This window comes from Leucopleurus acutus (assembly GCF_964270905.1).
Source record: "Leucopleurus acutus genome assembly, chromosome: 7".
Lineage (NCBI taxonomy): Eukaryota > Metazoa > Chordata > Mammalia > Artiodactyla > Delphinidae > Leucopleurus > Leucopleurus acutus.
Genome location: NC_139150.1, coordinates 106,896,664 through 106,920,275, shown reverse-complemented (window position 1 = coordinate 106,920,275; position 23,612 = coordinate 106,896,664). Strand labels below are relative to the sequence as shown.

The 23,612-nt window shown below is 43.2% G+C and overlaps 1 protein-coding gene across 1 annotated transcript in view; it reads right to left on the bottom strand.

Moving 5' to 3' along the window:
* MSRA (methionine sulfoxide reductase A) overlaps positions 1 to 23,612 on the bottom strand; it is a 371,460-nt gene that overhangs the window by 218,901 nt on the left and 128,947 nt on the right. The window contains exon 2 of the mRNA XM_082843176.1: positions 10,192 to 10,260. Within this exon, the coding sequence (XP_082699302.1) occupies positions 10,192 to 10,260 (69 nt within the window). The remainder of the gene's footprint in view (positions 1 to 10,191; positions 10,261 to 23,612) is intronic.

Genomic DNA, 23,612 nt, shown 5'->3' with positions numbered 1-23,612 from the left:
GAAATTTCCCCAGATGGCCCGCCCCAAATCCACCCTCCCTTAATGTTCCCTATGAGGTGAATACAAACTCTTCTGCTCTTCCCAATGCAAATGTCACTGCCACCTAGACAAAGGTCATACACAAACGAAAGGAAGCCTGGTGGAAAAGAGGGTGACAAGAAATTCTCCCAAGTACTAAATGGACACATGGGTGGTTATAAGCAAGATGAATGCAGCATTCCACATGGAGACATTTTCATCTTGACCTGACAAGTGACCATCTTATGGAAATTAAGAAAATGGAAAAGGGTCATCACATAGAAAGGCATTCGAGACTCAATGGACTGCACAGAGGGTTTTAGGGGAGACCAGAGATGTGGCTAAAAAAATAAAATGTCTTTTTCCCACAAACAAAACAGCACTGATTCCTGAGTAGGCATGACTGTGGAAAGCCACATCTGGAAAGCCACATTTGTTCATGATAAGGTCTACCATGAGCTATCATTTAATTCTTTCCATATTATCATGAGTCTTGGGATCACAGCTGAGACTTGGAAGGATATATGGTGGGATGTACACCAGAAGGATATCCATCTGGCAAGCACCACTGTTGGTCCCAGTGTCACTGGGCTCAACAAGGAAACTTCGTCTTGGTCAACTACGATCTTTATCTAAGTCTTGGGGCACTGATGACACAAGGGGAAAATGAAAGGTGTTTTGTGGAATAGCTCCTGGTGTATATGGACACGGGGGATTTTGCTGTCCCTCCAGACACAAGAATTTAGGAAAAGTTCACAGGGTCTTTCATCATTGTTCACACTATTTTGGCCAAAGGCATGCCAACCTAAACAATCATTTCTCAGCATGGATCAGACATGTCACTTCAACTGAATCTCATTTCCTAGGGTTTCAGTGCTAACATTTCCAGTTATCCCTGGCAAAAACAGAACTAGCACTGTTTGATTTTGATTTCCTTAAAAAAACTATACATTGTATTGGACTAAGAAATTTCATTCATAGGAATTACTTTACTTTTATTTACTTTATTTATACACTGCATCATTCCAAAAGAAAAATGAGACAACTTACCAAAAACACAAACAAAAAACGCATGAAGTAATAAATAATGAAAATAAAATGAGAGAAAAAAATAAGTGAGCCAGTAAATAGTTTCCCTTCTTGAATCCCACAATGTTTGGCAGTGAGAACCACAGATAGTTTTACCTATTCTGTCTGTGAAAACTGGAAAGCAGAGAAAACGCACTCTGATAAACATGTCTCCTGCTACCCTCCAACGCATTCACAATATTAAGCCAAAAGCATGAGAAAGAGCTCCAGGTGACAGAGCCCAGCTGTTAGTCTTCGTAGTGGGCAGCATTCCTGAGGCTTTGTCATTTCTTGGCCGCTTAGCCAGTTTCATCATTTTGATACTCTGAAAGCATGCCACTTCCAGAAGCAAGCCGGCCCCCAGCCCTCAGGCCCTCTCTGGAGTTGCTTTTTCACCCTGGGCTGCTGAGGTTCAAGACTGGGATGCACACAGGAGCATGTCCCCTCGTCACAAGATCTGGGGCGAGAACAGGAGAGAAGATGGCTGCCCCTTAGACCCAGCTTTGCTGGAGACATAAACTTCTGTCACCTGACTATGTGCCTATTTCTTTGTTTTACCCAAATCTGTAGAGGCAATCTGTCTACTGTGATTCTATTTTCAAATGTTTGACCAAATGGTTACAAATTTCAATAATTTGATTAAATGCCCAAGTGAAAATGGTCATTCAGTCAAATTAAAGAGGTTTCCATCACTTAAGCAACTATACTTATATACGCTTCTGACTCATGAATATACATTTAACCCATGCTCAGATACACGGAGCAAAATGGTAAACCCAGGAAAAAACAAAGCTGCTTTCCTAATCAACTGGAGGTCAAGGTAACCAAATAGTTGATAAAGAGAAACTTCTCTTTTTAGAAATATTCCAGTTCATAAATAAAGGGAAATGCAAGAAATTAAATGGCACCATCTTGCAGCTTCTAATAAAATAATAGGTCAAGGCAATGATCATTAGGGGCTGCTAACTTCACCAAAAGGAAGAGAACCAGTTATTAAATGCCTCCTGGATGGTTTACACACCCCACCTATGGATTCTGATCAGGCCTCTAACTCCCAACTTGTAGAAAATACAGAGGCTTTTCAAGTATGTTCATTCAATCCAGACTGAAGGAGACAGTACAGAATAAATGATCTAGTTTCTTAAACAAATAAATTATAAGGAAAAATAAAGAGAGAGAGGGACTTACCTGGTGGCGCAGTGGTTAAGAATCCGCCTGCCAATGCAGGGGACACGGGTTTGAGTCCTGGTCCGGGAAGATCCCACATGCCACAGAGCAACTAAGCCCGTGCACCACAGCTAGTGAGCCTGCACTCTAGAGCCTGCAAGCTACAATTACTGAGCCCATGTGCCACAACTACTGAAGCCCATGCGCCTAGAGCCCATGCTCCGCAACAAAGAGAAGCCACTGCAATGAGAAACCCACGTACCGCAACAAAGAGTAGTCCCCACTTGCCAAGACTAAAGAAAGCAATGAAGACCCAACACAGCCAAAAATAAATAAATAAATAAATTTATTTTTTAAAAAAAGAGAGAGAGGTGAACCTAGAGATTATAAGAGGCTATTTATATCAACCAATTGCAGTGTATGAACTCTATTTGGACCTTGATTCCAACAGGTGGTTTGAAAAAACATTTATGAGACAATAGTGGAAATATGGACTCATGGGATATTTGATGGTACTAAGGAACTATTTTTTTAGGTGTGATAATGGCGTTGTGGTATGTTTTCTTAAAAACTGCTCTTAAAAAGAGGTATGTGCCAAAATATTCCTGGATGAAATGATCTGATATCTGAGATTTACTTTGAAATAACCTGGATGAAGAAGAGAGAGTGAATGGGACTACAGATGAAACATGTTAGCCCTGAGTGATAACTGCTGAAGCTGAGTTAGTGAGGCTTCACTATATTAGTCTACGTTTATGTATGGTTGAAATTTTTCACAATAAAGAATGAAAAAATAAATATTTTTTAAAACGCCACTGAAAGAAATAGTATTGATAGAAAATTCCCTAAAAGTTATCTAGTCCATCGATTGTTTTAGATACAGTACAAGTAACTTCTTTCTGGGTTATGCCAGGGAAGCACACGGTGGCATCCGTGGGGGGAAGGTGGACCGAATTGTTCCTGGTGGATGTCAGAAGCCCAAAGAGAAGAGTGGTGTGACCAAGGGCTCACGAATCTCCTCTCAGTGCTCACTCTGAGGGCGCGGTCAGCAGTACTGCTGACTGTCTGACATCACAGTGTCCTCCTTATAAGTACCTTGAAAGAAATTTCTTTCTGGTTCTAGAATCAAGAAATTTTATGGTTCCCCCAATCATGTAGATTTTCAGGATCATTAGGTAAAACTGAAAATCACCACTTCACACCCATTAGGCTGGCTATTAACAAATAAAAATAACAAGTGTTGTCAAGCATGTGGAGAAATTGGAACCCTGTGCTTTGCTGATGGGAATGTAAAATGGTTCAGACTTTGTGGAAAATGGTATGCAGGGGTTCCTCAAAAAAAGAAACAGGGAATTATCATATGATCCAGCCATTCCACTTCGGGATGTATTTGCCAAAAGAACTGAAAGCAGGGTCTCAAAGAGATATCTGTACACTCATGTTCATAACAGTATTATTCACAATAGCCAAAATGTGGAAGCAACTCAAGTATCCGTTGACAGGTGAACAGATAAACTAAATATGGTATGTGCACTCAATGGAATATTACTCAGCCTTAAGAAGGAAGGAAATTCTGACACATGCCACAGCTTGGATGAACCTTGAGGCCACTATGCTAAGTGAAATAAGCCAGTTACAAAAGGACACATAGTGTAGGATTCTGCTTATATGAGGTCCTAGTGTAGTCAGAGTCATAGAGAAGGAAAGTCAAACGGTGGCTGCAAGGTCTGTGGGGAGGGGAAATTGAGTGTTATTATTTAATAGGTATAGAATTTCAGTTTGGAAAGACAAAAAGTTCAGGAGACGGATGGTGGCGATGGTTGCATAACAATGTGAATGCACTTTTTAAGTGCACTGAACTGTGCACTTAAAAATGGTTAAAATGGTAAACTTTATGTTATGTATATTTTACCACAATTCTAAAAAACTGAAACCAATCACACAACCAACTGACCTTCATGTTGCCGTTAGGAAATACAGAGTCACATCTGTGACCCAGTTTTATAAATTATATAGTATTATAGCATGCCCTCTTTGCATATTTTACTTCTCATGTTTTCCTTTGGTCTAATATTCACCTAATTCTAATGTATGTTATTTTGCCGTTTCTTATATATATTTTAATTTTCCCTTATTTCATTTTACAGCAAGGCCCAAGAAACTTGTCTAAAGTCACGCACCAGGATCTATCTGACCCCAAAGACCTCAGTGAATTCTGAATTCTCTGGGGGCTTCTCCGCAACTTTTGGTGGGCAGGGCGTGCTTACTTTCTGGTTCTTACAAGCATTCCATGTAGCTGAGGTTGATGGATACGTGCTCTCCAGACAAGTGCTACTTTGTCAGACACTATTTGACCCACTCCTTTCTGCTCGGGGTGCAGTTCCTTTCTCCTGGCACAGAAATCCCCACCCGCACTCCTGCTGCCACGCTGTCACCCTCCCCATTCCAGGACACCCTCTCCAACACCACGCCTGTGCCTTCTCGAGCAGGACCAGGGCCATCCCGTGCAGTGCCACACAAACCAAAAGGAATTTTCAACACAGGCTCTGAAAAGTCTCTTCCCCTTTGCCTATATTATCATCAGAACTTTTCATACTCAAAAACGAAATGTGATCATCACACACGCAAAAAAGGTACATAAAATAAAATGTGTCCTACATGTCTCCAGATGACCAGTTACTGTCCCTTAAAGGTGCTTCAGCTCACCATGGAAGGAAGGCCTATTTTCGTTTCCCCAAATGCCTCCTCACTTAAGAAGTTTGCGCCAGTTAGCAACCTGCTGTTCTAACGATTTGTGAATTTAGACTGTTTAGTTAATTACAAACACATTTCAAAGTCATTCTTTCTGGCCTTTTTCCTAGAATGAGTGACTGCAGCTCCACAGCTCACAGAACGGTCTTCAATAGTTTTCAGTCAAGGTTCAGGGAGAAATATGCCACACCGGGATTGGATTATTTACCAACATAATGTTGGATCCTAGCCAATGAGACACCAATATATTTTCCATTGAAGTCAGACGTATTGCCTGCTGCTTTCAGTGCTGTTTTCTTGGCTGGCAGACAAAGTAACTGTGGCTGTTTCTAATTCACCTCTAATTCAAGTTGGGGTGGGGGGGAAATATCTTATGATTGGTTCATCTTACAGACACTGATCTCTTCTCCCTTGGGGTACAGAAGGTGAGTCTCCCAGAGTGAGGCCTGCCTATGGGCCTCTGACAGCCACTGGCCTCTGCTCTGCGATCCGTCCTTCCACACAGCTAGTCAGGAAAGAGTCTAGCAAATCTTGGGCCCCTGGCTAAAAACAGAGACGTGTAACAAGATCACAGCACACTTTCATGATGTCTTGGATTGTCTTTTGCTCCCTCTTGTTTGAAGAGCCCAAGAGAACCTGACATAGAGAACAGGTTTTACAGTGGTTTGAGCTCCCAGAGCCATCGCTATCAGGCTAGTAGGAGCCTAAGAACCGACAGCGACCCTAAGAATTCGCAGAGGTACTTCTGCTGTGGTTGCTTCGTATCGATCGATTCCTGACCACTACAGTTTCTCACTGCAGAATTTTACCTCTCACCAAACAGCCGGGATATGGGTTTCTAAATGATACAATCAAAGAATTTAGAGTTAGGAGTAATTTTTCCAAAGAGGTTTAACACTCTGAAACAGAGAAAATTCTCATTAACTGAGAAGAAAGGATCTTAAAGGCTATTTACTTCCACTTCCCAACTGGGTAGGAACGATCCCTCATTTGAATACCTCTACTGATGGAGAGTTCATTACCCTACATCATTGGACAGTATTAGTACAATATTAGAATTGCAAGGGTATAATCAGATAATTCCCCATCTCTTATTGAAATGCTACCAGCCAGGTTTTATAAATATGAATTAACTGTTCATTTCAAGTCATTCAGAAAGAATATAACAATATTTACTGAGTAAAATCCTGGAAGTTAGTGTAACTACTGGTGTTGATGCTATACGGTACATAATGTAAGTCTACTGCGTTGGAATTTTTTCATTTGTTTATTTCATTTTATATCTCTAAGTTCATTATTTTTCAATTTCAACTTTACTCAATGTGTATTTATTATTCTTGACACCATGTCTTATAATATACACTCTCATTAGAGGGCGACATTATATCCCATGTGCCTGAAGTCCCCCGGGTGCGTACCTCATTATTTTAACATAATTTTTACCAGCACCCTTTTCACTCTCAAAAGTATCCTAGTTTGGATGATAAGTGTTATGGTCAAGTGCTGAACTCGAAAGTTTTAAAAAACTGTATTTCATTTTTTCAAACTGTACTAAAACTCGTCATCAATTAAGACTGGAGCCCCAACCCCTGACTTCTCTGTACTCTCCTCAATTAATAAATGTCTATTTTATTTGGAAATGACAAATCTTCCTGACTATGGAGTACTTTTAATAAAGTGAATAGCTGCTCCGTGCTTAAGAACGACCACCACAGAGAGGCCGGAGGCTTGCTCTCTGCGAGGATGGAGGGACCCTCCGCCAACAGAATGTCACTTTCCTGAAGTTATCGCAAGCGGCGAGGACCTTTCTAAGTCAGGCACAGCATGCTGCTAAGTGTCACGTGGATGTCCTCATGCCAGAGAAAGCATTCCCTCTACTTGACCATATTTCTTTCATCTTTGGGTGCCTCAGTTTCTCCGTCTCTAAAAGAGCACAGTGATGCCCACTTCACAGGGCTGTGGTGGGATTAAAGGCATGGCAGACATAGGGCACTCAGCCACCTGGAACAAAGACATTTAGTAATTGCAAAATGTTCGGTTCCGCTTCTCCGGCCTGTAAAAAAAGGGGCTCCCACTGACTTGAAAGAGAGCATCACACACAGACGAGTAGAAGCCCACTAGGACAGCAGGCCTATTACCCTCATTATCATTGTCCTAAAGTGCAGAGGAGAGAAAAGGGCAACAGAAAGGCTAAAAAACCGTGATCACAGAAAAACAAGACAAGGATAAAACTGACTGGGCCATGAAAGGAAACCTGAAAAAAATGAACGTCTTTTTGTTTTAAAAATAATCCGTGAAGATTACATGCCAGAAATAGCTTTTAAGGAGCCATCTATATATTCTCTGGTCACTTGATATAATAACACATTCATACATTTTTCACAACGGAGCCTGCCCTTGACCCTCACTCTACCCTTCCTTACATCATCCACCCTAAGCTAAATGCTAATGGCCGTTCGTTCAGTGGCCACTTTCAGAGTGGATTAAATTTACAAGTTTCTATTTAGACAGCATTCTGTAAGGTACATTCAAATGATTAACCAATAGATAATGAAATTGAAACTGGTGATACTCTTCTGGCATAAAATATTGACTTCCCAGGCTGAAGCATGAGTTTGGACAAGTACAAAGTGCCACTGTTGCTTTGGTGATCTCACAGTCAAGTCAATGTAAGACATTCTCCTGCACATTAATACCTGCTACTAAAATCAAATGGGGGAAAACGATAAACAGCAGGAGACGTCACTCCAAAAAGCAGTATTTTCCTGGCAAAAGCTGTGTCTCCAGAGTCCTTCGGAGCACTCTGGGAATGCATAGAAATTCACAAATCAATTTGCTAAATTGGCTTGGCTGGAAGTCATGCTTCTGTGCATGGATCCAGCTGAAAGGCATTTCTGACTCTACCAGACTCTCCCAGGACTCCTGTAACCAGGCCAAGAGTCAGGGGGACATGGTAAAAAGAGCGTGGACTTCCAGCCTGTTAGACCTGGGCTCAAATTCAGGCTCCACCATCTCTGGCTGAGAGACCTGTGATAAATCATGTGAGCTCTCTGAGAAGGGAATTATGTAATCCTACCAGCTTTACAAGGTGCTGAGAGGATTAAATGCCCAAGATATGCCAAAGAGGTGCACTTAGTTTGACTTTTTCAGTACAGCTATAAACAACCCAAATGACAGAAACCCACCCTAAAACCCATCCACTCCCTCACTCCACTGCAGGCCAGGTGGACAAGCCATATCAAGTGAGGACAGTTTTGAAAACACAAATATAAAATGCTTGCACGCACTTAACCAAAACAGAGGCCTTCATTTAAGTATCTGGAAGAGCCAAACAGCAGTGCTAATAAGGCAAAAATCCTTAGATGTCAAGAGATATTCTATTTTATCACCTGTATAGTTCTGCACTGGTAGAAATTATGCACAGGATTCATTTCTTTTAAAACCACACCCCTTGGCCATTCACAGTGGGCTTCCCAGGGCTGCCTGAGGCCAGATGAGGCTTCAGCCCCAAGTATGGAAGATGCAGAAGCCAAGGGAAGGGTCTCAGAGCACCCCGTCAGCCTTCCCATTCTACAGGTGAGAAAACTGAGGCTTGGAGGGGGGATTTGCTTGCCCAGAGTCAAACAATGAAGGCCTTGGGTTAGGATTTTTAGGAAAGCCACTCTAAACCAAACCTTTGACAAAATAATAGTAATAATAATCTCACCACGGAGCTTTATTCACTGATATTTCCAATTCTGTGGCAAACAATGTCATCAGTCCTTTGGGAAGGAGGCTTTCCTCCAATACCACAACAGGGGGAAATCTATGACAGGTCAGTCTCATTTTACATTTCCCAGTATGACATGGAACCTAGTTTCTAACCTAGTTTCTAGGGGTTCACAAATCTGAAAGACAAAAAAAAATCATCAAAAGAACCTTTGAACATTGATGTGACATTTGTTGTCTCCTGGTAACAGACACTGTGCTTAGGCCTACAACTTAAGTGAGACGGCATCATCTGAACATAATTTCTCAGAGGAAAGTTAACGAATCAAATAGTTAGCTGACATCTTATAGTGACCATTGATGATTTTTTTCTTCAAAAACCAAATTCTCCATTTAAATTTCCTTTTTTTTTTTTTTTTTTTTTGTGGTACGCGGGCCTCTCACTGTTGCGGCCTCTCCCGTTGCGGAGCACAGGCTCCGGACGCGCAGGCTCAGCAGCCATGGCTCACGGGCCAAGCCGCTCCGCGGCATGTGGGATCTTCCCGGACCGGGGCACGAACCCGTGTCCCCTGCATCGGCAGACGGACTCTCAACCACTGCGCCATCAGGGAAGCCCTCCATTTAAATTTCTGAACATAATAACTCCTAATCACTAACCAGTACATTTTAAAAGGTGACAGCCCATACAGAGCAAGATTTACAAACACCTAGGCAGAAGTGGGTCCCTGTTTCATAACTCTCCAACTGTTAATCATCAGTGATGACTAACTCTGGGATCGGGGAAACATTTTATCCTGAATATGCTAATTTAGAGACAGTGTTGTCAGGAGGCTAATTTCTGGCTCAAAGACACTTCAATGCCTAAAGCAGTTTTACATCAAAAGCCCTTGTAGGAGACTTCCATCAGGACCAGGGGAAGACGGAAGCTGGAGGGGGGCATGAAGAAAGGGGAATTCAGGTTTTTAGGATGAAAGAGATGATAGAATCTGTCTAAAGGCTAAGGGGAAGGAAGCAGAAGAAACAAACAAACAAAGGAATATGCTCAATTCATAATGGAAGAGAAAGAGACCATTCAATTAGATTGATTATTGCTTTTTGTGGAATAACATCTCAAAACTCCTTGAATCCCAGCTTTAATAAAGATATATATATATATATATATATGGGAAAAAATCCTTCCTGGGAAAGAAAAACTCAACTCCTAAATTATCAGGTTAATTCAGTGTGGACATAAGAAATAGTAAATACACAGTTTGATATTTGATTTGCAAAGTGAGAAAGGAAAGCATACTAAATTCTATAGAATGAGCTTTTCTGATCCCAGATATACTAAGAACTTGATAGTTTTTTGGCTGCAACGACTTGTAAATATCTAGAAGAGCCCAGATTTTGAAGCCCTGAGGACACTTGCTAAAACTCAGAAACTTGGCACTAGTCTTTGCACACAATTTGGGTTTTCTTTCAGAGTTGTTATCTTACCAAATAGAGCCATCTGTGTTCCCTCTGGGAAAGGTTCAACTGTTCTGTTGCCATTGACATGATGTTTGGCTAGAAAAAAAAAAAAAGAGAAAGAAAGAAAGAAATGCAAGTTAAGTGTAAAGTTCTACACACATACTAACACATGTCATTAAATGTGTCAGAGAGCCCAGTTCTCTCATTTTTAGTTAGCAACGGTACCAAAGCTCACCCTCTTAAGAGAGTTTCAACTATTTTGTTTTTAATCTCAGTTACAAAAGAGCCTAGAGATGGCCTGATTCAGGCATGGCATTTTACAAGTGAGCATGCCCAGACCCAAGCACGTGCAGAGCCGTGCAGCGGGAGGCAGCAGAGCCAGCCCAGCCTGGAAGCTCCTGACTCCCGGCCAGAGGGTCCCCTATGTGCCAGGCCGTGCCCTGGACAACAAGGACAGCTCGGGATTCCAGGGTGCATTGAGGTGGCTTCCCCTGAGGACTCCTGATGACCAGAAGTAAAGTGAGCTGTAAAGACAGCAGGGTAAGCCTGGGACCAATTTTTCAAGAACCAGAATAGCAGAAGACATCATTTCACAAGTCAAGCACTGTTCCAGGGGCCAGAGATGCTTGCCTTTTAACGACCAGACAGACTTGCATTCCAGTGTTTCTTACTACTTGTCATCCACCCTCGTCACCTCCACCAATCACCCTTCCCACCCGAGTGCATATCAAGGACTTAGAAACAAAATGTGACCAGCTTATGGTTTTCCAACATGAACTTATTTTTATAACCCCCAAACTGCAACCAGATAGAGAAGATCTGAGCATGGTTCATCTACGAGTACTCTAAGAAGATCCTCAGGAATGTCTGAATATGGGCATTTATGTTGAAAATACATAAGAAAAGAATGGCTAAAACACTTTGACACTGCATCATGGTGCACTTATATTTTGATTTCATGGGTCACATTAGATTTATTGAGCTCTGCACAGGGCTCAGCACCAAAGCTAGGCTCTGAGGCATCTAGAGGGGAAGACTGACATGGCTCTTGCCCTCAAGGAGTATACAATTATCTTCAAGAGGTAAAAATTTCAAGAGTGAACTTTACCAGAAAGCTTACAATTGTGTGCTAAGTCCTGGAGTGGGGACTAAAGGTACTGTAAGAGTTTGCAGCAGAGGGACAGCAAGCTGCAAGGCAGAGCCAGGGCCTGGAGGAACTGCAACTAGTGCCGGGTCTAAAAGGAGGAGCAGGGTTTGGAAAGGCAGAGGGTGAGGGAGCAACTCGAGTGAGAGCCAGGAGTAGATGCAACCAAGGCATCATCCTGGGCCAGACTAGAGTCTAGTCTGGGTGCAGTAGAGGAGACATGCTGAGAAGCAATGGCACTTCAGGAGGGATTGGTAGGCAGGCACCAGGTCATGGAAGGTCTTGAGAACCCCATCCAAATCCATGGGAACCCTAGGCAGCCTCCGCAGCACTACTGCAAATATTTTAGAACCTGAAGGCTTACGAGGCTCAGCCTAGCTAGACGATCCCTTCAGGATACCGTCAGTTCAGCGGCTTCCACGGATTCTTGAGGAATGGTGGCACTACCTGAAGAACAGACAGAATAGCTGGGAGAAGGCGAGGAGCCAGGCTGAACCAGAGAACAAGCCTGGCACCATCAGCAGATGCAAGAGGGAAGGTCACAGGTGGCCCTGGGACCTTGGACAGTGCTCAGATATGGTTAGGACCATTGGTTACTGAATCCAAAGGAACGTGATGGGGCTCCACGTGGAGGCCACAGCTCTGTTCTACAGTTAGGACCCCAAAGCCCCTGTCAGAGGTTTTAAAACGTTTGCCTTTACACATATCAAGAGTTGTAAACCCATTCAAACTCTAACCCACTAATCCCACTCATAAAAATTTAATCTAAGGAAAAATGCGCGAGAAAAAGAAAAGGTGGTAGACATAAAAATATTTATTAAGGTATTACTGGTAATAAAGAAATCTTTAAAGCAACTAAATATCCAGAAACAGAGAAATAGCTTAGAAAATTATAATTCACGATTTATCACAAGCATGGACTATCATGCAACATTTTAAATATAGAATTTGAGAGATATATTGAAATGTGAAAAAATATTTGGGATAACAGTAAGTGAAAACAATTCTATTACACGCTGAATGTAGACTGTAAAAACTAAAAAAAATGTGAATGCTTATGGGAAAAGACTGGCAGAGAAATATGCAAAAACAAAAATAACTAGGAAGATTATGCAAGATATTTATCTCTATCAATTGTCTTTGTCATTGTCAGATTCTTATTTCCTAGATGAAAATATGTTTGTTTGGACTTTTAAAGTCAACAAAATTATAGATTTCTAAAATTTTTTCTGCAGTACTTAGTTTCCCAGGACAGTCCCTCAGGACTTATGTATAGTCCAGTCGAAACACTACACACTTACCACAAAGAGTGTGGCCTATTTGACTTCTCCTCTGGGACAGCTCAAAAGCACCTCCAATGCAGCAGGATATCCTTCCACTCCAAACCTGACCCTCTTCCAGCATCCCTATCTCTGGGAATAGGACCACCATCCTCCTACTTTCTAGGCATCCTTGCCCATTCTCTCTCCCTCGCTACCCATATCTAATCTATCACCAAATCTGGCTAATTTCGCCTTCCAGATATCTTTAGAGTCCTTCCCCTTCTTCCCTTCAGCATCCAAGCCACCCTAGTCCCACCTCCTATGGCCTCCTTGCCTGCACTCCTACAAGCACCTCTAGGTCTTCCACATCCCCTTTCTAATTCATTCTTCTCGGTGTCGCCACAATTATCTTTTAACTCTGATTATATAACACAAAGTCCCCGACCCTCTCCCCCACTTTCCATGGCTTCCCACTGCTCTTAGGCTAAAGTCAGAACTCTTTAATGCAGCTTCAAAAACCCACATGGTCCGGCCACCTCACTCCCTCATTCCCTCTACTACAGTCAGAGCTGCACCTTACACTTAGTCATTATTCCAACAAGTAGACTACAAGCTCAGAAAAGGCAGGGCTCATATTGGTTCACTGTTTCCACAATTACAGCACACTGTGGGACCCAGCATAGGTGTTCAATAAATAGTTGCTAAATAAATGAAGGAAAACAAACTACTAAAAAGTCTCTCTTCAGCCATTATGAAAGATATATTATTTGATACGCTAAATATATATCTCTCTTTATATGTACATGTGTCCCTTACACAAAAATGATCATTGAAAATGGCCACTCAGAGTCTCCCCAGCCAGGTGGCCTGGAGATCAAGGAACTCCTCTGTTCCAGTCCTTAAATGCCACTCCTCTTCCCTTCCCATCCACCTACTCTCATCTGAGAAAATGGATGTGGAAAGACTGGAAATGCTACCCGGAGAGGAAGGAGGATTTACATGCAACTCTCTCCTCAGTGCCACAGTTCCCCGGGACTCTGTCTTATCTTTCATTCTAGAGCCTGAGGCCCAAAGATAACAAGCCCTGTTAACTTGATTTTGCATTTTCTCCTGAACCACAGCTGAGCCTTACATCAGTCCCTGGACAGCAAAGACACAGCGTTAGCCAAGGAGAGACAGCACAGTATCCAGGGCTAAGGAACAAAACTGCCTGACCCTGAATCTCAGCTCTTCCCCTTCCTAGCTGTATGACCTTGGCTTAGCAACTTAGCCTTGTTGTGCCTCCGTTTCCTCATTTGTAAGGGTTTACTCATTTGTACCTACTTTGTGGGTTGCTTTGAGAATCAAATGAATTAATATATGTAAAGCACTTAGAACAGTGCCTGGCATGCAGTACACATTACTTAACTGTTAGGCTAGTATTACCATTTACACGTGAACTTTGTTTTTTACAAGATCTGAGTCAGGAATGACAAATACATGGCACATATTTACTTCTCCTCCACTTTCATGCCCGTGGCAGACATCATTAATCAATCACAGCAGACTTTCATGATCCCCAAATATGACCACAAAATCTTTTCTCAACTTAGCACCCCACAGAGTCTCTTATTCCTTCGGGGGGGCATGTGTGATGAAATCACTTTGTTATTCCTGGTCTAAGTGAATAGAACAGAAAGATGGTACAAAGAAAAGCCATTTTCTTTCTCATTTCTACATAATACATGGCAATTTTTAAAAAGACTCTTTGAAAATCTCCAAAACTCTACACAGCTTTACTGATAAAAGAATGGAGGAAAATCTGAGTGCTACTTTCCATTCCATGAGGAGAGAACACGGAGTTTTAAAAACCAAGCAATGGCAGTGCCAGTCCTGCAAACCGAGGGCATTTTCCCATTGAAACTCTGCTGAGGCAAGTACAGGACTTGGGGGCCAAAGAACCAGAGACCCTTTAAACATATTCTAAAGGTCAAATAAGACTGGGGGTGGGGAGACTCACCTGGGAACCTAATCAGCATTTGTAATTTTTTTTTTCAAAATTGGTGGCACATTTCACCACAGAAACAATCAAACTGACTAAACAGAAAAGTCACTCATTGACTGGGCACTAACTATTGATTACCAGCAGAGCATGACATGGAAACAGGAGGGGGTCTGTGACAGGGACATCTGTTGCCTGGCCACAGCAGGGTGGACGCCTCCCATCTGGCTGGTTGGGCTCCGTGGGAGCATGTTCTAAAGCCCCACGCTCCAGGAAGACAACCTCTACTGATGGCCATGACGTGTCCTCGGTCAAGGGCATGTGAGGACGAGGAACAGATTTCCATTTATCTTGAAAGCCCAGTGCTCGAGGAGCAGCGAGGTTAATTAGAGCACGATTGGGTCAAAGTCAACTATCGGAGAGATTTTGAAGGGGATTTGGGGGGCACTTAAAAAGCTTTGGAAGATGATACTGACGCTGTTTCTTGTTTTGTTTTGTTTTATGAATGTCTAATGCACTTCAGACTTTACGACTGTTTTCTTCCTTTAGAAAAATACAATAAAACAGTTCAATAATGCACCTGCAATAATGCAAATGCAGACATAAACCAACCGGTGATTAGCACCACGTCCTGTGCTCAAGCTGAGAGCTAAAATTCCTATCTTCTGGGTAAGGTTGTCGGAGGCACTTACAGGTAAATGGCAGGGAAGTGGGGGACTGGAGGGTGGGCCCCCAGATCCTCAGGATTCTCCTGTAGGGCCAAGCCCCTCCAGTCTGGGTGACCATGGCGACACCACCTAATTGGAAATCCCAGGAACTGCTGCTGCTGTCCTGGGAGTCCAGGTCCACTGCTGGGCGCAAAATCATCCCAGGACTGGAACAGCTGTATATTGGACTGAAGCCTCAGAGCTGCAGACCATCTAGTGGTGCCTGTCCCTCCCTGTCACGTTATTCACCCCACAAAACCCAACACATACTCGTCCTGTGTTACTATCAGTCATTCATGCCGCTATGAAGCTCATCGGTGGCGATTAGGTTCAGTTTGGGGCTGGAATAAGAGTGCATTTATTTCACGAATAAGGTAACACAAATCTGTCAGGCACCCAAACCAAACATGGTCTCACAGTCCCTCCCCTTGTCTGTTTCCTTGTGGCTCTTTCTCTAGATCCCAAATCCCTGGTGTCTCAAGGACAAGTCAGACTGGAACTAAGGCGGGTTCATATCTGGCCCACAAGCCTAAGCCTTGGACGAGGCTCTGTCTCCAGCAGAGGGTCCTTTGATCACACTGACTAAGCATCCTGGGCCCCGGTCCTGCCAAGGTGCCCTTCACAGCGCTGTAAGGATGAACTGATGACTGTTGATTTGGAAAGAAAGGGCAGCAGGAGTTCTGAGGATGCACCTGCAGCCCAGTCACCCAAATATAGGACAGGTGCACTGGGAGAGGTCAGGCGATGATGCTTCTGGCCCCCTCTGCCCAGAGGCACTGTGCTTCTATCATATTTTTGTTCCTTACAGTGCCTGTTACTTTGGCTATGGTGTTTTAAGGTGAATGTTAATCCAGGGTGTACTCTGTATGTGAAGAGGGGGAGGGGGGAAGTTACATGGCGGTGGGCAAGTTACAGGGAGGGCCGACCTCTGCTCTCCACCCATCCTGTGTCCAAGGAAGCTGGAGTCCTTCCTACCGATTGGTGAGGTACACGACTAGAGGCAGGTGGAGTCTGTGGCTAGGAGAGGCTGGAGAGGAGTCCCCAGCAAAGGCAACAGCACGAATGAGATGAAGGTCCCCCACTGCTGTGAACACCCGGAGGCGAGCGCTCCCTTCAGAGCTCCAGGGGGTGAGGAGGGCCAGCCCGCACTGCCTTCCTCCCATGGTGACCAGTGACTGTGTATCTAAGTGGGAGCTGCCCTAAAAGCAAAAAATACGTGATGGAAAAGGCAGGAAAATCAGATGAGAACATTTTAGATTGTAGCACTAAAACAAAAATTCACCTGTCATTGAGGATTTTATCCTTATGCCCCAGCCGCTCTCCTTCCTCCAGTTAATGCCTTTTCCCTTTGCTCCAGGGACAACAAACTGAAGACCAGCTCTTGGCCAGTGAAGGTGGTGATTCCTCGGGCTCAGGCAGCCTTGCGCCTCTGGGGTCCCCCTGCAGCACAGCCCGAATGGCACAGTGACGGGGCAGGACAGGGCAGAGCAAGGCTGGGCTCAGCCCCAGTGAGGACACGTTTGGTGAGGCATCAGCTCCAAATGGTGGAGCTTACGGCTCAGACCCACTAGCAGTTACGTGTTTAGTACGTGCCAGGTACCAGCTGCTGTGGGAAGAAAGATAAACTTCATAGACCCTACACTCAAGGAGATCCATTTAATCAACAAATTTATTGAGAGAAATCCTAAGAGGAGATTTCTGGCCAGAAGAGTGAGCTGAGGATGAGAGTATGTTTTAAAAATAAAGCATTATGCAAGCAGAGGACATTTTTACTTTTCGTGATGTGCCTGCTGTGTTTTCTGAGGTCTGCTCAGGGCACAAGACCACGAGTGTGACTCTAAACCCGGAACAGCAACGCCAAGTGCACAAGGCCTCAGACACCAGCCCTTTCCTGTTCCTAAGAAAAACTGGCCCAGAATGATCCTGCTGTGTCCCCACAAGACGGCACAGGCGAGTAAAGGAGAGTGACCACAGGGATGCCCACAATGAGAGGGCAGGAGGTGGACCAGATGCCCTAGAAAACAGTGTCAGAATTATTTCTGTATGTTCCTAAGCAGGCTTCCATGATTCTGTAAAAGACAGTGATTCCACTGCCAGAGAGAAAGTGGAGAAGACAGACTACACATAAAAAATTAAATCTATCAATAACAAACACATACATGAGTAGATGCTCAACCACACAATGAGATACTATTTTTAATTCGTGAAAATGGCAAAATTACAAAACCAATGCCAAGCACCAATGAGGGTGTAGAGACACGGGCTTTCTCATATACTGCTCATGGAAGTGGGAATGCTACAGTCTACTTGGAAAGTAGTCTGGCAATATGCATCAAGAATGTCAAAAGCTTTTAACTTATTTCTACCTCAGGAAATAATCATAAGTGAGGCAAAGGTTTCCAAAGATGTTTACAGCGGAACTGTTTATAACAGTGAAAATCCGTAAAAAAACTATATGGCGCAACAAAAGGGGGATAATGAAGTAAATTGTAGCACAGTCCTCAGATGCACTATTACCTCATAATTTTAAAAGTATGATCATAAAAAGGTTTCTTCCACAGTGTCAGGAAATAGTAATAATATAGAGTTAAGTGGAGAATAGCAAGAAAAAAGAGGAAATCTAGATCCTATTAGGTATATTTTCAAGTTGTACAAATCTAAATGTTTTCCTTTGAGTCCCATTCCTCTGTTTTCTTTGAGAAGGAGACAGAGCAAGAGAAACCACTGAAACTCTCTTAAGTGAGAAAAACCGATGAGCAGATCACTTCCTGCTTGATGGCATGAGGACCCTTTTCCTTCCAGGGTTTTCAGTACCTTGAATGCTCGCTTGCTCCTTAACACAAGGCCCCCTGGGTGAACAGCTCCGGAGACGCTCAGGGACTTCAGGACCAACTCGACCCAGCTGCGTGACTGCCTTATTAAATTCCCTGATGAGGCCACTGCTGCCGAGATGCGCAGGGCTCCGGAGCTTATGAACTCATGGGCAGGCGTGTGGGGGAAGGAGGAAAGAAGGCTGACAGAGGGACTTGGGGGGACATATACTGCTCCAGCAAGTACAGGCACAGGGATCCATATTCCATCCAAATAACATCACAGTTCAGGAAACAATAATCGAACATGGCTTATGTGCCAGGCACTGGGCTTACTGTCGGTCATGCAGTAAGATAGTAAGACAACGCCTGCCTTCTCTTCATCCTTCACTGACCAGCACTACGCCTGCCCCACTTGTTAGAGCTGCTGACCAGGTACACCTACAGAGGCTCCTGTGTCAGCGGCACTGCCTACAGCTCTTTAACACATCCTGTTACCCCATGATTATCAGACGAGCATGAGTTCCCAATTCACACTGCATTATCCCAAGAAAAGCATTCCATCATCATTCATTTCATTTTTAGAAGAATTCCATTTTCACTCGTGTAATACTGTTATTAATTACCACATTTAAGAATCATGTCTAATTTAGGCATCTGTGATAAGCATATAATATTAATTGATGGAAAAATTTCCACCTGACTTTTATGAAATCTCCCTGCCTCCTCTTAACACATGTAATTCCTAATGACTACCAAAATTAGACAATCTTGAGACTAGAAATTCCATTTAAAATAAGGTTACTTGAAGGATTAAAATCTACATGTCAGCTTGATGAATGTGACATCTCCGTGAATAACAGTGTTGAAAACAGTTGTGTTAAAAACTGTGGCTGTAGGGACTTCCCTGGTGGCACAGTGGTTAAGAATCCGCCTGCCAGTGCACGGGACACGGGTTCGAGCCCTGGTCCGGGAAGATCCCACATGCCGCGGAGCAGCTAAGCCCGCTCGCCACAACTACTGAGCCCGCGTGCCAGAACTACTGAAGCCCACGCGCCTAGAGCCCGTGCTCCACAACGAGAGAAGCCACCGCAATGAGACGCCCGCGCACCACAACGAAGAGTAGCCCCCGCTCGCCACAACTAGAGAAAGCCCACGCGCAGCAACGAAGACCCAGCACAGCCAAAAATAAATAAATAAGTAAATAAATAAAGGTGGCTGTACACCAAAATGATTTCTAAGGTACGTTTCCTATTGATCCTAAAACATATTTTAGATTTTGAAGATGAATGTTAAATGTATCTATAAAGGATCACACAGAGATCATACTTTTTAGTATTGTTGTAAAAATCGTTGCCGTTCAAAGACTTGGTGTCCCCGGCTTGCGTTGCTTTAGTCCCCTCCACGTCTACTACAGCGTTTGCCCGTATGAAAATAATCAGCGCTGTGCAGAGCATCCAAGTCCTGGAAATGTAATTAAAGCATGAGCCCCACAGAGGTATGCTCTCATCCCATCATCAGAGTCTAGTAACACTTCGGAGCCTCGGTGTATGCCTCTAAGACCACTGACTATGCTCTTACACACACTGTATACACACCCTGAGAGGAAGTGGCGCAGGGCTTGAGCAAAGCGCCGTAGCAAGCCGTGGTCTGCTTCCTCATTCCTTGTGACCAGGTCAGCGGCCTCCAGCAGGAAGGAGCCCCTTGACGGCGCAGCATCTGCCTGGAGGTTGAGTGAAGCGCGTCTGCTGTCAGGTCGCCGATGGGCAGGAATGGTCCAGTGACTCCCCTTCCCCCGTCTCCACCCCCGTGACAGTGATAAATGACCGGGCCCTCTGCTCAGCTGAGCCTGACGGGCCAGACCTCCCCTTGCAATCTGTCCCAGACCAACACCAGTCTTTCCCCCACAAGATCCTCCTCAGCACATCACAAAGCCCGGCACCAGGGTAAGGCCAGGCCTATCTGCTTTCCGTGCCTGTTCTTTCCTGAAAACGAATTATGACTTTATTTCTAAGTGGAAGCTCCTAATCAAAAATGGAATATGTTGTTACAAGCCTTACAGGGAACTTGTCTCAATTATCTTTTGACATTAGAAATGAAGGAGATACAGCTAAATACGAGACTTTAATTAGAAAGAAAGAGGAACAGTCATGGATATAAACATGGATGTCAATTTGACTTCCATTTAAATCAATACATTTTCAATTTATTAAGTTATTACTGTTGGTGGTGGTAAGGAGAAAGAGACAGAAGAGTCTGAGGGGAATAAAATATTGATAAGGAGATGGAACATTAACACTGACCATTAACAAGATTCATCACCGATTCGCTCCTACAATACATTTTGTTCATGTGCAAAGACAGTCATTTCAGGATTGTTTGTAAAGAGACTGGCACCAACCTTTTACATAAAATAGTCTATAATGTGGAACAATATGCACCATTATAAAGAATGAGGTAACTCTATAGGTAAAGACATGGAACTATCTACAAGATGCATTGTTAATTGAGGGGAAAAAATCAACAGGCAAAATAATGTGTATAATATGCTACAATTTCTTTTTTTAATATTCTATTTCTACCTTTTGAATTTTGTTCCATGTGATACATTACTTTCTTGAAAACAGAAATAAAAATCATTTTAAATGTCCCCAGTCTTTGCTACCCCGTGATTACCCCTGCAGCCTGAGAGCCTCTTCCCAGGGCTGAGGGCATTGCTGAGACGCACGAGTGGCCAGGGGCGCCCCTGGGCTCAGATCAGCCTGATGCTTACATTTTATCCAGGCTCAGGACCAACAGCCAAGATGATTCCACTTGTATCTCAAAGCAGCAGAACTGCTACCAGGCTTTAAAATTCTGGATAGTTCATAGTATCTTAAAAGGCCTCAAGATAGAGTTATCACTCCATTTCCTCTCTGAAATTGATCTGCCTTCTCCAAGCAGTATGTTAATTGTCTTCCTTTCAAAAGGAAAAGGATTTTAAGAGGATCAACCATTACAAATTTTAGATGGTATTAAAATATTATTTACCTAAAAATAAAAGGTATTTCTAGGTTTGACTTTATTTTATAGGAAAGAAGAGAGAGGGAGGGGAGGAGGGAGGGAAGGAGACAGAGAGAGAAAGATAAAGTGAGGGAGGAAGGGAAGAAAGCAGGGAGGGAGGGAGGGAGGGAGGCAAGCAGACTGGTACATGAGCAGTACTTTGCCTTTCTGGAATTTGGTATGTATTTTAATTATTTCTCTGTCCCTCCTCTCATCCTTTCTGTTTCTCTCTCCCTTGTAATTTTTCTCCACAACAGAAGAAAAGGATATTTGAAAATCTATTTTAGATTTACTGAACAGGAATTATGCTCACCATTCATAATTTTAAAAGCGGTTGAAACATTCTATATTGCCCTCAAAAAAAAAGATAAATCAAGTTTTTACTGTGAAACCTTCCACTGATTTCCAAAAAGCCAGTGAAATTTTCTTGAATTCGGCTCTTACTAGAGCAACAGCACAGGTAGCTCATCCACTTTGAAGATGTCCCCCAAGGACTGGTGTCCTGAGAGAGCAGGTTTGGTCACATGGCTGATTAAGGGGCATCTGTCAACCCAGTGCATATTCATATTAGGAAATATGATGGACAAAGTCTTCAACTACAGTTCTACAAATGACACAGAAAGTCATTTTATGATGCTTTTTATACTTGTCTACCATGAAAGAGTGACATAAAACTGAACATCTTAACTCAGGGAAGCTCAGTGGAGACAGGGTGGCTCTTCAAACATGCTTTTGGTCACCTGACTTAATGAAGGGACAGGGACTAGAGGGGGCAGAGCAAAGCCTATTGGGTTATCTTCCTTGAATATGGGCTCAAGCATATCCTTAGATATTCAAGTGATGGGCTGATTCCGGGATGAATTCTCTAATGACTGACTGGAGCACTGCTGAATAAAATGAGAGTCGTGTCTGAAAATATCAAGCACGTGGGAGGCCAAGGCAAGCAGCCTTCCACTGAGCCCACCCAGGGCCTGAATGATGGTCTCTCCCAGCTGGAAGGCCATCAGCTTCGTAGAGATATGGGTGGTGGGTGGTGGGGATATAAAGCAGGCCAAGAATATTTCTCATTTTAGTACATTCTCATGTACTAAATCTTATCGAGTGATTGTGGAAGGACCTGATTAAGACCCTAGAATTCTACAAAAGGAGACGACTGTGACCTCGTATAACTCAACTATAAAGGGACTTCAGTGCAGGCCCTGCAGAAAATCTGATTTTGAGTAAAATTATGCCTTGATAGGTCTGCCAGGCTCTTAGTGCTAAGAGTAAATTATAGTCATGTCTATTTTCTGCCACTTTATCTTCCCAAAAGGCTGATAGCTCAAAATGTAAACTATTGTGTGGAAGGTAGCTGGAGAGGAGCTAATGAAATACAGGCAAGTCCCCAACTTTAAAATGAGTCACATTTCAAAAGCATGTTTAAGAGATGGACATCTGGGATATAGAATCCATTTTCTCATGAACATGCTGTTATAAATGGTGGTGAGCTAGCCCACAAGGGCCTGCTCAACCTATAATGAGTCTCAAATATAACTCTTTCTAGGATTCTAACCACTGTTTATGAGATACTGTCTCAGCGCGAAAATATATTCTAAGTTCTACCCTACAACACTAAGAACACACGCTTTCACACCAGCCAAGTTGGCTGTAAGCTACATCTGGACAAAAGAAAACATTTCTGTCCAGCTACTAACTTGACCATAGAAAGAAATCTCCACTTTATTCATCACTGTAGAAAGGAGATTTTTTTTTCCCTCAAAAAGAGGAGGAAATCTCACTGCTCAAATGCTAAGTACAATTTAAATTCAGTGGTCTCATCGCAGTTGAGGATGTAAAGCTGGGTAGTTCCAGCTCAGGGTCTCCTACAAGTTGGAATCAAGGTGCTGGCTGGGGCTGTAGTCTCATCTGAAGGCTCAACTGGGAAAGGACTGCTCTCAGGCTCACTTGTTGGCAGGCCCCAGTGAGCTAGAGCACAGATCCTCCTGAAGTTGAGCCTTCAGAAGACGCAACACAGCTGACATCTTGATTCCAGCTTCATGGGGCCCGACTTCAGGGCCACCCAGCTAAGCCACACCCAGATTCCCTACGCACCAGCCCCCCCAAAAACACTGTGAGATAATAAATGGTTGTTCTTTTAAGCTGCTACCTTTGGGGATAATTGATTATATAGCGGTAGATAACTAATAACATGTTCTAATAAAGGGGAAATAATGTAAGTTTTAGCAAAGGACAACTACTGATTATACGGCAGAAACTCAAACCATCTTTTATAAAGCTATATAAAACTTTCACCTTTATAAAGGAAAAAGGCATTTCCAGTCTAACTGATTTACAAATCAACCCCTGGAAGATGATCCATTGCTAACTTGGAGACTACCTCTATGTAATTTTATTTTTCTACCTACTTGTTCTCTAGTGTGCTGGGATTGCTAAAACAGGCGTTCCTAAACCACTAAAGTCTAGGAATAGTGTATAAAATACCAGAGTAAGGCTTTCAGCACT